Below are 15,405 nucleotides of genomic sequence, written 5' to 3'. Positions count from 1 at the left end.
CCAGGAAAATAGTTTCCAAATTGATTGATATTAAATAAAATATTATTTATCTTTTCAAGGTTTACAACGTATTTAAAAAAAAATGTTTTGAAAGAAAAATTTTAGATCTAAATCAATTTTATTAAGAAGGTCGCGGAGCATCAAAAGCGGCCTAGTGCGGCAGCAAGCCTAAATCTGTCACTGCTAAAGAAAGATCACAATATATGAAATTTTGTTCAAAATTTACATATTTTGTATTGCTGGACGAAAGCTCTTCTAAATAACCTCAAGTTTATAAAAATCGGCTAGCAGAACCGGACTTATAGGCATTTTTCATAACAAGATTCCCACTCTCCCCCATATGTTATTTGAAAAGATAGACTGAAACTAGTACAATGAAAAATGCGCGAAATTTGTTGAAAAATTTGATTATAATTTATAAAGTGGCACTCAATTGGGTAAATTTAGTAAAAATTTGCTTTTTTATTTTTATTTTTTCAAATATAGGGTCTAGTAGTAGACCTAAAATTTTGAAAAAAATTTCCACGTGCTTCTCAGAGCAACTTTTGGTATAATTTTTAATCCTTGAAGTTGTAACATAATCCGTTCCTGAGATATGACCAACGGCTGTTCTAAGTTACCCACCAGGTAATTAAATCTTTTACATATTTTTCATCGTACCTGTACAAACTAGTGCATCTTATAAACCATTAGAAAATACCAAATTAGTGACACATTCAGTGAAATGAATGAAATAAACTTAAAATTGATAAACAAATTTTGAATAAATAAATTGAGAAAAATTTGCAGCCTTTATTTCATTCCAAGCACTGAACGGTTAATAAATTGCAAATCCCAATTAACTGAAAGAGAAGGGGTTGACTAGCAGGAAGAAAGGAAATAAAAATAAAATGCCAAGATGCCAATAAAGCTTTATTTAATATTACACAACAACATAATATAGTAACACTTAAACAAACAAAAAAAAAACATGAAACAATAAAATTTGCTAACAAAACACATACATACATATATCTATAGCATTGACAAAGCCGATATAATGTACCTGATGTTATGTGTATGTAAAAAACTATCAAATCTCTTGATAATGGCATTAAAGAAAATCCGAAACGTCGAGTTTAGAACTCAAAACGCGGTTAAAATTATTGATTATCTTCATAGTATGGAAAAAGTTAGCTCACTGTCCATCCTGCTTACACTGTAAATACACCAACACTCACAATTACACTGCCTGACGCTCGTTTCGATATCCAAGTTATCCTCTTCAGAGACCGAAGGTAAACTCAGTTCAGGATAACTTGGTTATGGGAACGAGCGTCAGACAGAGCAATTGTGAGTGTTGGTGTGGTGGTAATGAAAACAGTGTGTTCATTGTGAATATCACCAACGGTTTCATACATTCTGAAGCGCATTACGAAAACCAAGTTATCGTCTTCAAAGACTGAAGTTAACCTCCGCCAGTTTACCCTCAGTATCTGAAGACGATAACTTGGTTATGGAAACGCACGTCAGACAATATAATTGTGAGTGTTGGTTAGGTTAGAACTGAGTTTATCTTCAGCCTCTGAAGAGGATAATAACTTGGTTATCGAAACGAGCATCAGACTGTGTAATTGTGAGTATTGGTGTATTTATAGTCTAAACAGTGTGTTCGGTATGAATATCACCAATAGTTTCAGACATTATGACTTTTTGATAAACAAGTTATCGTCTTCGGAGACTGAGGATAAACTGGCGGAGGTTAACTTCAGTCTCTGAAGACGATAACCTAACGTGGTTATCGAAACGCGTGTCAGACAGTGTGATTGTGAGTGTTTGTTCAAACAGTGTGTTCAGTATGAATATCACCAACGGTTCTAGAAATTCCAACTTAGTAATAGGCAGCTTATTAATTTTTAGTCAAAAATGTATCAAAAACATTCTTTAAAATAATGTTAATAACATCAGAAACATTTTCGCCGTTATTAATATATTTATTATCTTTATTATCATTTTAAAAATAATTCATTAAAATAATAATAATAAAAATTATGTTAGTAATTGAATGATTTATTTACTTGTATAATATGGGCAAGTTATAAAAATTAGTGAAACAAAAATTATAATATAATTTAAGTGACTTTATGTTTCAAGGTATAATTTACATAAAATTTTATACAAATTAGAATTATTAATTTTTTTTTTGGACACGGTGGATGATCTCAAAATTTGCTATAAAATTTTTAATAAGTCTATGAAAGTGAGCAAGAAATTGATGAAGTCATTGCTAGGAAAAAGAAATCTAGAAGATCAAACTTGATGAAATTAAATTAATGTTTTATCCAATATGAAAATAAGGATTTCAATGTTTAGATAATTGAATTAGTTACAAGCATTGTTGTAAGTTAAAAATACTGTAAAACCTGTTTGGTACAAACAACAACTTGTGGTTATATCTCTGTAAACAACTGAACTGAAATTAGAAAAGATACAAAAATATTTTGTAATATTGTTTAACATATCAAGTACTCCAAGTACCATTCCAAAAGTATTATGTCTACCATTTTAGTATTGAAATATGCGATTGTCAAAATTCTCCAAATGAACATACTTTTGAGTGATTATTTTGCCATCACAGTCGATCATATTGATTTTATTTGTTGTGAATCAACGAAACTATAGGGTAGGCAAAAGCTTTTGACCTGTGGTGTACATTTATATTCAATTCGACTGTAACATGGTTTTAAAATAAGTTTTATATGAACATCAGAAATTAAAATATGTTAATAATTCATTTTTTTTTTTCGCAAAAAGCCATTAAATGTCCAGAGAAGCACTCAAAAGAGAATAGGTTTGTGCAAATATAAAAAAAATTGTTTTTGCATTTAATTTGGGCTTACTACTTTGGCATTTTTTTTTCAGTAGTGGCTATCACACTCTTAAAATTATTATTTCTTCTTTATTTTCATTTTATACAATATTAAATAGTTTGTACAATGGGAAAACCATATTTTTGGATAGTCAAGTAACTTTTGAAGCAATGAATATATCATTTTTTGTTAAATATATAATCTAATTTAAATAGATTCGATATTACAACCATTTATGTCAATTTGTCAATTTAATCGTGAAAATGAGAGAAAAAAAATTTCGGGTAGTTATGATGAAAATTGCAATTATTAGTGTTGTCACACACGCGACGACTGACGACCTACCACGTACCGATACTGTAAAAATAGCTACTCACTGGAGCCAGACTGTATTGGACAATTTGAAATAGAAAAACACGAAATACAAACAAGATTTTTTCTACAACCATGAATTTACTGTCTGAAATATATTATTACATATAACTACTGATGCTGGTATTGATTGTTAAAATCGCAAGTATACAAACAAATTCTTTTTGAAATATTCGAGTGGAATATGTATTAATCAACAGAACAGGATAAATAGAATAGGAGAAACTTCCAGCTTTATGACTTTGAAAAAGCATGAATAAGATTTATACAGGTAACTGTTTTCTGTAACTCTTCTGGCCAATGCAGGGGGCAACATTACATCCGCAAAACGTCTTGGTGGCTGGAAAGTATGTTGGAAGTAATGTTCAAACATTATTATTCCAATAAATGGAATTGTTTTATGATGAATCAATAAATGACTATATTAAATGGAGAGATGGAGAATTGAGAAACTTTTTTTGACAGCTACACAAAAATACGTTTTTAATTTCCAAAATAATCTTTAAAATGTTTAATTAGATTTCAAGGCAACATAATAAAAAATGTACAGATGCATGTAATAAATATCAACTGAAACATACATTCTACAAGTGAAATAATTGCATAAAAATGACATCTTATTAAAGTAAAAGATGTAGAAAAAAACATATAATGAAATCCATGAATTATTGAAAAAATAAACGGGCATAGAAATAAAAATATACAACTCCACCAATACTCAGAATAATAACAAAATAATCGTCTTCAAGGACTGAAAGAAAAGTAGAAGGTAAACTAACATCAATTAACAATGAATTTTGGTTAATTTAAAGGATTGAGGAGAAATGAAACATAGGGAAAAAGATAAGTAGAAGATTACTGAGAATAGTAAAGTGGATGGTAAAGAAAAGATCTGAAGACCAGTTTAAATAATAAAATAATCAAAACAATGAAAATAAATGGAAAGATGTTGGAGGAAAGAAATAGAAATGAACAGAAAAAGAAAAATAGCAGCGAAAATGAGAAGAAAAAGAAAAGTAGAAGGTCAATTGAAACCTATTAACAATGAATTTCTTCCCGTGAAAAATAATTCCGGTAAAATTTACTTTGGTACCTTTCAATTCGGTTGATACAAAAAATTGGAAAGAATTTTTAACCAAGTGGGTTTAAAACCGGTTTATAAATTCAGCAATACATTAAAACAATTTTTGAATAATCTTAAGTAAAAAATAATAGATTTAGAAAAGAAATTTTTACAGGAATTTTGGGCAAACTAAGAGATCCGTTAATGTAAGATTTAAAGAGCACATCATCATCATTATGCCATTCAATCTTTTAGATTTGTGCGCCTACAAATTCTTTTATTAGGGTGATTTACTCCCTTTGTTTTTTGTTTGTTACAGTCGAGAAAGTGAAATTTCCCGTTGAAATTATTTTTATGCGAGAAAATTCCGTATAAAGTAAGCAAGTCAAGATATAGGTTTTCGTTTTTCTTCAATCTCTGAAGACGATAACTTGGTAATAGAAACGCGCCTCATACAGTGTAATTGTGAGTATAAACAGTGTGTTTAGTAGGATAAACGAGGATGGCGAGGAAAATAAATGAGTTAATTGCAGAGCTCAAATAGAAATCAATAGAAAATAGTTTAGGTACGGACACAAAAAGTGATAAAACATCATATAGCCTAATAAGGGAAGTAACAGAATACAAACATAAGAGGGAAGCCCCAGGAGAACTTGACCAAAAAAAGTAGGACAGATTGGAGGAAGAAAGGGTAGCAAAAAATGCAGTAGCAAAGGATCGAAAAGAATGAAAAATAAAAAGGGAAATGAAAACTAAAATCCCATACTCGAAAGGGCATGGAGAGTTCCAGAGAAGAAGAAGAATAAATGATTTTAATAAGCATTCAGTACCTTGATCAATGGATAGATATACTACAGTTTAAAAAAAAAATATTGTTTCAACTGAATTCAACAGTAAAAATTCGTCGCGTGTGTAAGAACCTTTATCACCTACATGGACTATTTTTTTTTTAAACATTGTTCCATTCTTATAAAAGGTTTAATTTAGTTATATCCTATATCTACTTATTTTTGCTTATATTATAAAGTGATTGGTTTTAAGTTATAATTTTTATTTAGGGACATACTGTATTATTTATAACGAGCGAAGGACGATATTTTTTATTAAATATATCATATCTCATTTAACACAAATAAAATTTTGTATTTTTATTTAAAATGACAAAAAAAATAAAGTAGACATGTTTTGTTTTCAACAATTTCACAATTTATTTTTTCGAAAATTCAAAATAATTGCAAATGAGTACTTTTTGAAGTACCCCTATATAATCATACCATGAAAAATATTATAATATGGTAAAATAAGAAAGCCTTTTGTTACCGCATCATTTTCGATATCTGAATACGAATTTAATACGAATTTTTATTTAATTGGTACTTTACGAAATTAATCAGAAGAAATTATAAAAAACAAAACAAGTTGTTGCAAATATATATACAAAAATGTGCAATCAGTTCATTAAATACATGCTACAAGTGCTGTACAGAACAAAATAATACTGATTATCAAACGACTCATGCTGTCACGTGCTCACCTGACTTAAAGGACGAATTTTGTCGTAAATAATACTTTCGGCTTGCATTGCAGAAGGAGGCGGATGATCCGGCGTCGGAGGTTGATTGTAATGTGTCGGAGACAGCGGATAAAGTTCGTTTCGCGTCATCTTCTTTTCCGATTTTCCGGAACGACTTATATTTTCGCCTGTTAGGAAAAACATTTGATATTTATAAACAAAATCTATCAAATCAACAACCGTTTTTACGATTTTTCCGATAATATAATTTGAAAAATAGAAAAGGAAATTGTGAAATGTGAGTTATAAGAAAAATCAAGCAAGAAGAAAATTGAGAGATGAATAAAAAAATTGAGTAGAAAAAGAAACGATAGAATGGGAGAAATGAGAGGGGATGACACCATAAGGAAGAGAGATTTAACTCAAGAAATAAGAGAAACAAAAAACGAAAATAAGAAAAAAATTTGAAAAGGGAGGAATAAATTAAAAATATAAATTAAACCAAGAAGAAGAAGAAATGAAATATAGAGAAAAATATTACTGAAAGATTAATGAGAATAGGAAAGTAGATGATAAAGAAAAACGCTAAAGAAAAATTGAAATAATAAAATTTACAAAACAACATAAATAAATGGAAAGATGGTAAAAGGAACAAATAGAAGAGGAAAGAAAAAAAAATAGATGAAGGAAAAAAAGTAGAAGTAAAAAATAGAAATGAGACTGAAAGGAAGATATAATTATATTATGAAAACATTTAAAAACGAAAAGAAATGAGTATAGAAGGCTAGATCAATTAAGGAAGAAAAATCTGACAAATATTAAGTGTGAGAATGTAAGAAAGGAAACATAAAGTAAGAGAAAATCTTTGAATAAGCAGATAAAATGGAAGATAAATGTATATATTAAAAAGGAGATGAGGAAATGATAGAGGATGACACCAAAAGAGAGGTTAAATTTGAGATAGAAGAAAAGGGAAAAAGAACACGAAAAAAAAATTAAGAAGAGCAAAAAATAAGGAAAGAGAAAAATGTGCAGTAGAATGAGGAATGTGAACAATTATGGAAGAAGAGAATTAACTAGAGGGATAAATTTAGATAGGGAAAAAAAGTATCAGTGCAAGATTAATGAGAATAGAAAGGAGCCAAAATCTGAAGAAAAATAACAAAACTGACTAAGCAGTGCAAATAAAAGGAGAGACTATGAAACAAGACAATAGAAAAAAAGAGATAATAGGAGAATAGAAGTGAAAAAAAGGTGCATAAATTGAAGAATATAGGAGGTAGAAAGGAAAAGAATGCAGAAGGCTAAAAGAAAGAGATGAATAAATAAGAGTTGGCGAAAAAACCGAAAAGAAGCGATGGAAAGGTAAATGAACAACGACATGGAAAGGGTGAAAAGAGAAATAAACTTGATCATTCTGGAGTTAAAACGTTTGCTTGATGCTACGACGACATCATAAAAATCAATTATCAATTGGTCTTTCCGTTCACTTGGTGTATGAATAAAATATCACTAAGTAATACAATATTACATCAATCAAACAAAAAATGTAAATTATTATGAGAATTATCAATACAATCTCCATTAAATAAGTTTGATTGATGATTTTGCAACGTCAAAGTAAGTTTATAATTACAATATAATGAGAAAAAAACATACTTTCTTCAATTGTACACTGAGAAGGAAAAAGTAATTTCCACTCCGATAAATCTTGTACGGAATGACGTGAAAAGTTGATGAAAATAAAACTGAATCAGAATTATCGAAATAAAAAATTCTGTTAAATATTAAACCTCAATAATAGGAACATACAAGAGAATAATATTGTAAAATTTGTACGGGGAAACCAGAAACTATTTTTCTTCAATACCATCACTCACCTAAAAGGGATTCAAGTTTTGATTTCATTTATTTACTTATTAATACACATTGAATTATTTTTCTATCGATATATTTTAGGTGTGAAATCATTGAAATTAAAATGAATTTGAAGTTTCTGTTTCTCCATTGGAAATTGATCCGATGTTCTAATCATCAAATGGACGATTCTTTTTCCAAAGCTATTAGAAGGTATTGGAAAATGTAGAAACCTTTTTGTTTTATTCATACACCAAATAAAACATTTATTCAATTGAAACAAACCGTTCTCGTCTGATATCATGATAAACGCACTAGAAACAAAATTAGTCTCAGGTGCTGACGAACTTGCCAATGGTTCTTCTTTATGTTTCCTAGGAAAATAATACTCTTCGTATACTTCCGGATGTCTACGAAGTTTTCTTCGCGGATTTTGTTGTTTGATTATCATATTTTCGTACATTGACGTGATTGCTATTGGTTCGTGTTTTTTCCTACTGTCCAAATCTTCACTTTTACCTCTTTGTAATTCACTTCTGTAATAGAAATGTTGATTTCAAGTTTTTTTGAACGTACTACGCTCTCGCGAAGTTTATCTAATTCACAACATAACCTCAATATTTTGAAATTGAAAAAATATATTCGTGAGCAAAAAAAATCGACTCGGGCGACATCGCTGCAAGTCACTGGCAAGAATACTGAACACGATATTGTATATTTCTTAAAGCTACTAGTATTTAGCTACAAAATATTGTAATGTTCTTGATCTCACAGTCCAATAATATGCTATGATTGGTAACCATCCTATTTATATTTGTTTGCAATAGTGACCCTTATGAAAGGTTATCTACTTGACCCACCAGTATCAGTTAGCTATCAAACGTCAACCTATACACATTTCCGTTAACAACCAATAAGAAAATGGAAGACAACAACAAGTGATAAATAAGTGATAACTTTCATCGAAAACGCAGTTCCAGAAGAAAAACGTGCACATTCGAGAGATATGATAATTCTTGTCAGTACAGTAAGAGTGTCCAACAAGAGCTCAGGGAAACGCGAGGAGTGACTGGACAGTGAGAAGAAGACTTAAGGTAGCTAATCTTGAGCCATTTACTGGACCCAAACTAACCCCAGTCTATCGAGCAGCTCGAAAGCAGAATTTGCCTGCATGGTAGCGATAGAAGAAGACGTATCCACAGAAGACCTGGAAAAAGATTCGCGTTGTATTGTATAAAAGAAAACGTGGCTTTTGAAGGAGGTTCCTGAAATGTCAAACTGGCGGTGGAGCGGAGGGATTATCGCCGAACCTATACATAGAGGATCACGTCGTTCCCTACGTCAGTTTCATCGGCGAAAACTACATCCTAATGTAGTACAAAGCACGTCCACATACTGTATAGCAGTTTCGTACAGCAGTATTTATAGAATCTCGAAATTGCCTTTGTGGATTGGCCAGGGCGTAGCCCAGACTTAAATCCTATCGAGCATTTATGGGAGGAAAAAGGAAAAGTTCGGGGCTAAAAATCCTGCACCGGCCACCGAAATCGAACCAATCAAAACGGCACTTACTGAATGGGATTGCATCGAACAAGGTCGAGTGAAGAAATCATTCGATTGGAAGCTGTTATTAGGGCCAAATATTGACTTGTTAATTTCAAATAAATTATTAATTTGACGAATTTAAGCTTCCTTTTCGTTTGATATTTTTTCTTTACAAAACAAAGTTCAATTAAAAATATAGACCATTCATTATAAAGCTAAGACTGATGGCTTTGAGAAGCTAAAATCAGAAAAAGAATGGAAGCTACGGATTTTTTGCTCAGGATTGAATATAGATCAAAAAGTTATTAAACTAATTGTTAAATCAGACCTGTATTATTTGTTTGGTGATATCTTGCAATCGTTCACAAAATGTCAAATATATAGGGGAATTCAAACAACAAACTTTCAAACTTTGACTTACCTCGGTCTCTCAGGTTCATCATCCAAAGCAATATTGAACACATTCATCTCGACATATTGATCCATACTTCTCCCGTGACTCAACTTTTCTCTTCTGTTCTCCTTATCGAAATCGTTAAGATTTCCTTGGCTCCTGGTACCACTGTGTGCCAAAAACAGGTACTCGTAAGCGTTATTGCTAACTCCGTCCACTGACATTGACATTGGTTGGATATGGGTAGGGGATATTGATATGTTACGACGAGGAGGTTTTTTAGGAGGTGTCGGCTGCGAAATAAAACAAAATAAAAAAATTGTTAATCTTCCATATAAAGTTGATACAAAAAAAAACTATCAATCAAATAATATATGAACTAATTTCAAGGAGAAATTGGAAAATTAGTCATCGAACATTAATTGTATTCATGGGTAGTTTAAAGTATGGAAACATCTGAATTACTCACAGACGAAAAAATATTTCAATAGATATTACACTGTATACCTCGCGTCCAAACAATGTAACGATTTTTAAATGGAATACCCTGTATATTATACCAGTTTATGAATTCTATAGACCTCTTGATTAACTTTGTTATAGATCACTCCAGAAGTTCAATGGATACGTATTTTTCGATATCAATTTTATTATTAATTTTTTTAAAGCGTGCATCATGGCTCATGTAGATCGCTGCAGCTTCCACCATTTTGAGAACCACTAATTTAGAGCAACTACTAATTGAAAAATGAATCATAATGTTGCCCGAAAGATTAGAAACAAAATACTAAACACTAACACTAAAAACCTGAGAGTAATCGGAAACCTCTACTTGAATCAATGCGCAAATTTCAGAATCGAAGGAAAACACTCAGAAAACGTGGAAATAATAAGAGAATTCTGTCATGGTTGTATATTATCTCTATTAACTTGTAATCAAAGCGGATATTCAGCGAATCCCTTTAAGAGATCTGCTGAATGGATACAGGCTAAACATCAAATATGCAGATGACACTATTATCTTTGCTGACAATATAGAAGATTTCCAATGGATAGTATCACTTGTCACAATAGGTACGGCATGAATATCAATCAAAAAAACACAACTAATGATTATAAATAAAAAAATGATCACAAAGAAGCCATCTCTATATCAATCAAGTTCCAATAGAGTCAATTTAAATACCTTGGTACTATTATAAACGAGAATTGGACAAATCTCTCTCTTGTAATAAAAATGAGAATGCTAAGATGCTACGTTTTCTCTGTTCCGTTTTACTGAGTTGAGTTTTGGACCTGGAACGATGATATGAGCAAAAAATTGGAAGCATTCGAAATGTGACTTTATAAACGAATACAGTTGGACCGCCGGGGCAACAAAAGTCTTTAGAGTAATGAGAAGTAATGAAAACCTAGCTTAAGAACCTTAGAATCTAGTTGAATAACAATTTTCTTCATATCTTTCACTTTTCTGCTGACAGAATAAAGGTTGCCATGCTGATCGCAAACATTCGTCACGGTTAGCCACCACAAGAATAAGAAAAAAAATATTTTGACACAAAAGGTTTCTTAAAAAAAATGGTGTATGGTTTGGAACATAGTTCAATCACGCGTTAGTTATCTTTTGATGTTGGAACACTCCATCTCATGCTCCAGCAGGACAATCAATAAAAGAGGAGAGACGTTAACAACTACTACTACTTTTGGGAAGTTCTTGTCAGTCCTAATTTCTTAGGTAGTCCCTTTGTACAACTCGCTATAGCCCATGTAAGTGCTCAAGATTTGGAGAATCTTCCGGGCGCCTCAATATTCTTTCTCTTCTTCCGCGTGTTAATAAGACTTGATAATTCCAAAGGATGTGTATCATAGTGTCTTGGAAAATTCGAGTCCTATAAATGCTTGATCCACTGCAGGTTTGAGTTTAATAAATGCTTGATTAGCTCAAAGCTTGCCAAGATCGTTATTAATTTCATCGCCGATGAGTCGCTTTTATCTAGGGATTCCTAACTTTCGTCAGAACTGAAAAACCTTTCTAACATTCAACTTAACCCCGCAACTTTATCTGATGTTTAACGAATATACTTAAGACCACCAAAAGTTTTTTTTTTAAATATTCAATATTCATATAATCATGGATAGATACTGGATAATTTTCCAATTTTTCCTAAAATTTGTTTCACCGCTTTGATATACTCACAGAAACTTTATTATTCGATCCAGGACTATGTCCTCCTTTAGGATTATTCATAGGAATATAAAGTGGTATACCGCCACTATCAGGCCTTTTAGGATAGTATCCGCAACTACTGGCCGTACTAGATATGCTGATTTGATCAGATTCCCTACTAGCGCTTAAATAATTGAAGTCTTCCGAATGATGGCTGGAATCCATGAACTGCTTGGGAACGCACGGTATTTGATACAAACTATTATCTGATTCCCTGGAAGAATCAGAGTTACTATGGAATCCACAAGATGTCGCAGAATGATATGAAGTGGTTGATGTCGTGCTTGTTTTGCGCAGGTCTAACTGTTCTTTGAAATTAAAAGTAATGCCATCCAGCGGACAAACATCTAATATCGATCTAGGTTTCGTGCGTTTCATGATTGGCAGGCTCTGGTAAGGCTTGGTATTACGCCTAAAAACATGCTCGTGCAAAATAATGACATTCCGGAAATGATTTGACCTTTTTAATAAAACCAAACATCTTCCAATTGTACATAATGGATATTTATGTATGACCTAACATAACCTAACTAATATTGCACAATGTACAGTTTTTATTTGCGGTGGACCACGCCAAACTGTTGCTCTCGATGAAAATTCCCGCATAGGGGTTATTGTAAAGGAATTTTATTAAAACTGAATAAGTTATCACGTTCTCATCAAAAACATGCTTAGATATATTTGAAAGTACGTAATGAGCCACCGTTTTCACTGAATTTAACCTCGGGTGGATTCTTCCTTTTCTAAACTTAGAAAAAGTATGGAACAATAGGTCTTTGCTGCGATTGATAAGTTTGTAGAGCTGGAAGAGCTGTCTGCCTTACAGGATACTACTATTATTGGATTTGATAGTACTCAATGCTTAAGCAAAATAATCGATCGTAGTACTACTACCCAAAGTTTGCGTGGTGAGATTAGTAATAACAATTGAATTGCTTCAAAATTACAACAAGAATAATTGTGTTTTGATCTTGAATTTGAGCTATGGAACAAAACGAGACATTTTTTGTTAAAGCTGAAAGCTGATTGGGAAATTCTCGCTCGAAGAATAATAAATATCCATTAGTTTTTTGGTATACCAGATTTATTTGTTGTTGTGAAAGTCAAATCATTTTTTGAACAAATAAGCAAAACAATGCAGAAAAAACAAGCAAGCAAAATAAATTGGCCAGGTAGCGACGAAAGAGCTCGTGTGCAAGAGACAATTTTGTATATTTTTGATAAAATCAATTAAGATTGGATATGATTTATTTAAATTATTACGATCATATAATCTAATAGTCAAATTTCTTTGAAATGAAAAGGCCCATTAAATATCCCCAATTTTTTTTCATCCTCTATCATCATTAGTTTCAATAATTAACCCTTTGCAGTCCGTTGTCGCCGTATTTTCATTACTTCATTGATTTATCTTGAAGTGTTTATGATAAGTTTACGTTATAATAAGTGCTTAATTTAATTTCTTTTCCTTATAACTTTCTAACCCTTTGTGTAGTGACGATCTAAATCGAAAACCTTTATGTTAGTTGTGAAATAAGTGATGTGGAAGATGATCTCAATTTTGCGTTACTTGGCGACGATAGTGACGAGTCGTTAAAAAAAATAAGTGAAAGTATTGAATCACTGGAAGAGACATTCCCTTCCAAAAAAAATAATTTTTCAACAAGACATAAAATACCAGGGTCAACATCGAAGAAACACTACAATTTTTGAAGTCATATTTCACACAAGAGTTAGTGAACGAAATAGTGTTAGAAACAAATACTTACGCCAAGAATAAACTGAGAAATAAACTCTTCCCAAAGATTCTATATGGAATACATGACGCGACACAAGTAGGAAAAAATATAGTTTTGCCAAAAAACCATTGTTTTCTAATGTGTGTTCACTAGAACAAACATCAGAACACGAATTCAAAAGTTCAGAAATTTTATGAATACTTCAATTCAAAATTTGCGGAATATTTTTATACCACTACCAGTTATATGTGTCAACGAATAAGTCTATAAAATTGGGCATACGCATATACGTCTTAGCTAACTCTATACTAAGTACAATAAAAATCAATCGCAAGGGCATACCTGATCCTTTAAAGAAACAAATTAGCGCAGGAATCCTTACAAAAACAAGATTTGTAATAAGTGAAAAACAAAATCTGGAAAGCCAAAAAATGATCACGCGGATCAGTACCCATCTTCAAACTGTTTCTTTAGAAAATCTCTGATGGTAGAGGAAAATTTTACTTTTATGTGATGGAGATATCTGTCATAAATGCATAAATTTATGTATAGAAAAGCAAGTACGAAAAACCATTGTCCCATTTGAGGTTCGTCCAAAGATTAGTCGATGAACTCGTTGATGAGATCCGCGAAGATTAAGACTTTCCACTTCAACAAATGAAACAAGACTGGACAAAAAACTGTACATATTACGAAAAGGCAAGAAAAGAGATTGTCAGGGAAAAGGACAAAAAAGAGAAACTTCGGTAAACCGCATGCATATGGGTAATTGTTTCGAAAGATATCACACTTCAAGGTATTTTAAACCCCAAAATTTATGTTTCTCCCTGTATAAAAATACATGTTGGTCCATTTCAATTGATAACTTGTTTCTGTTATATAAAAGTTTTGACCTAACATTGACAACCCTGATATATGAATCAATAGATTACCCAACACATAAATTTTTATTTTTTTTGTTTTAGACTCGGTTTTCAACATTTTTGATTAGTGGTAATTGTATGATGAATTGATCTATATTTCAAATATTTAGAAATCTGTCCTACGTAAAAAACATCGCTCTTATTATATATTAGTTCTTTCACTTTTAGTGGTTTTACTTTTTAGACGACTGAGGATTTTGATGTCCTTTACGACCGAAAAAGTCCTTGAGCATATGGTATGATAGGGATTTTCAATTTTGATATTTTGTTTATTCATTATACACTTTTTGTTCTATAAATTAATTAAAACGTGTACTAAGTGCACTATTTTTCCTTGTAGTCTCCACCTTTAGCAATGCACTTGATCCATGTTTTTTCCAGGTAGAAATTTTTGGTTCGTCATGAAGCTACTTTTACTCCACATCCCCAAAAGTTCATGTCATAGTTAAAATTTCTTCAGCGGTCTAAAAAGATGATGATATGAGGCAGCAAGATGTGGGTTTAGAGAAGGTGTTCCAAAGTCTTAAAGCCCAACCAGTTAAATGTTTCTATGGCGTGATGAGGCCGGTTGTTGTCGAGCAGCAACAAGAGCACGCCACGGCGAATGTTTCTAGTTTGAGTTGAATTATTGAGAAAGGAATTTGCTGTGCCTTTGTAGCTAGACGAAAACTGTTACACAAACCTGACCATGAATGCGCAAAAGCAACTCATTCTATATTAATTTAATAAAGTTGTAAAAATGAGAGTGTATATGGATTTGGTTTTCCTATAACTGTCCATATGAATTTGATAATTCAGTAAATAATCACAGACATTTTTTTAAAGACAGGAAGACATGATTTGAAGTATAAATATCTAAAGTTGTAAGTTGGTTTTCTATATCATTTCATATTTTGTACAGTGTCCCGTCACGAAAAAGTAAC

At 31.6% G+C, this 15,405-nt stretch overlaps 1 protein-coding gene across 6 annotated transcripts in view; it reads right to left on the bottom strand.

Annotated features, from left to right (window-relative positions):
* The window catches only part of LOC130895996 (ankyrin repeat and SAM domain-containing protein 1A-like), an 87,350-nt gene that overhangs the window by 27,686 nt on the left and 44,259 nt on the right, over nucleotides 1-15,405 (bottom strand). For 3 of the 6 annotated variants that reach the window (XM_057803702.1, XM_057803703.1, XM_057803705.1), the window contains 4 exons: nucleotides 11,791-12,232; nucleotides 9,621-9,886; nucleotides 7,940-8,190; nucleotides 5,819-5,985 (listed from right to left, as the gene is read on the bottom strand). In XM_057803702.1, coding sequence (XP_057659685.1) covers nucleotides 5,819-5,985; nucleotides 7,940-8,190; nucleotides 9,621-9,886; nucleotides 11,791-12,232 — 1,126 coding nt within the window. The remainder of the gene's footprint in view (nucleotides 1-5,818; nucleotides 5,986-7,939; nucleotides 8,191-9,620; nucleotides 9,887-11,790; nucleotides 12,233-15,405) is intronic. The other 3 variants (XM_057803708.1, XM_057803707.1, XM_057803706.1) reach the window with 2 other exon arrangements.

The sequence above is a fragment of the Diorhabda carinulata genome, chromosome 6 (assembly GCF_026250575.1).
Source record: "Diorhabda carinulata isolate Delta chromosome 6, icDioCari1.1, whole genome shotgun sequence".
NCBI classification, from domain to species: Eukaryota; Metazoa; Arthropoda; class Insecta; order Coleoptera; family Chrysomelidae; genus Diorhabda; species Diorhabda carinulata.
This window is presented reverse-complemented; position numbering and strand designations above follow the sequence as displayed.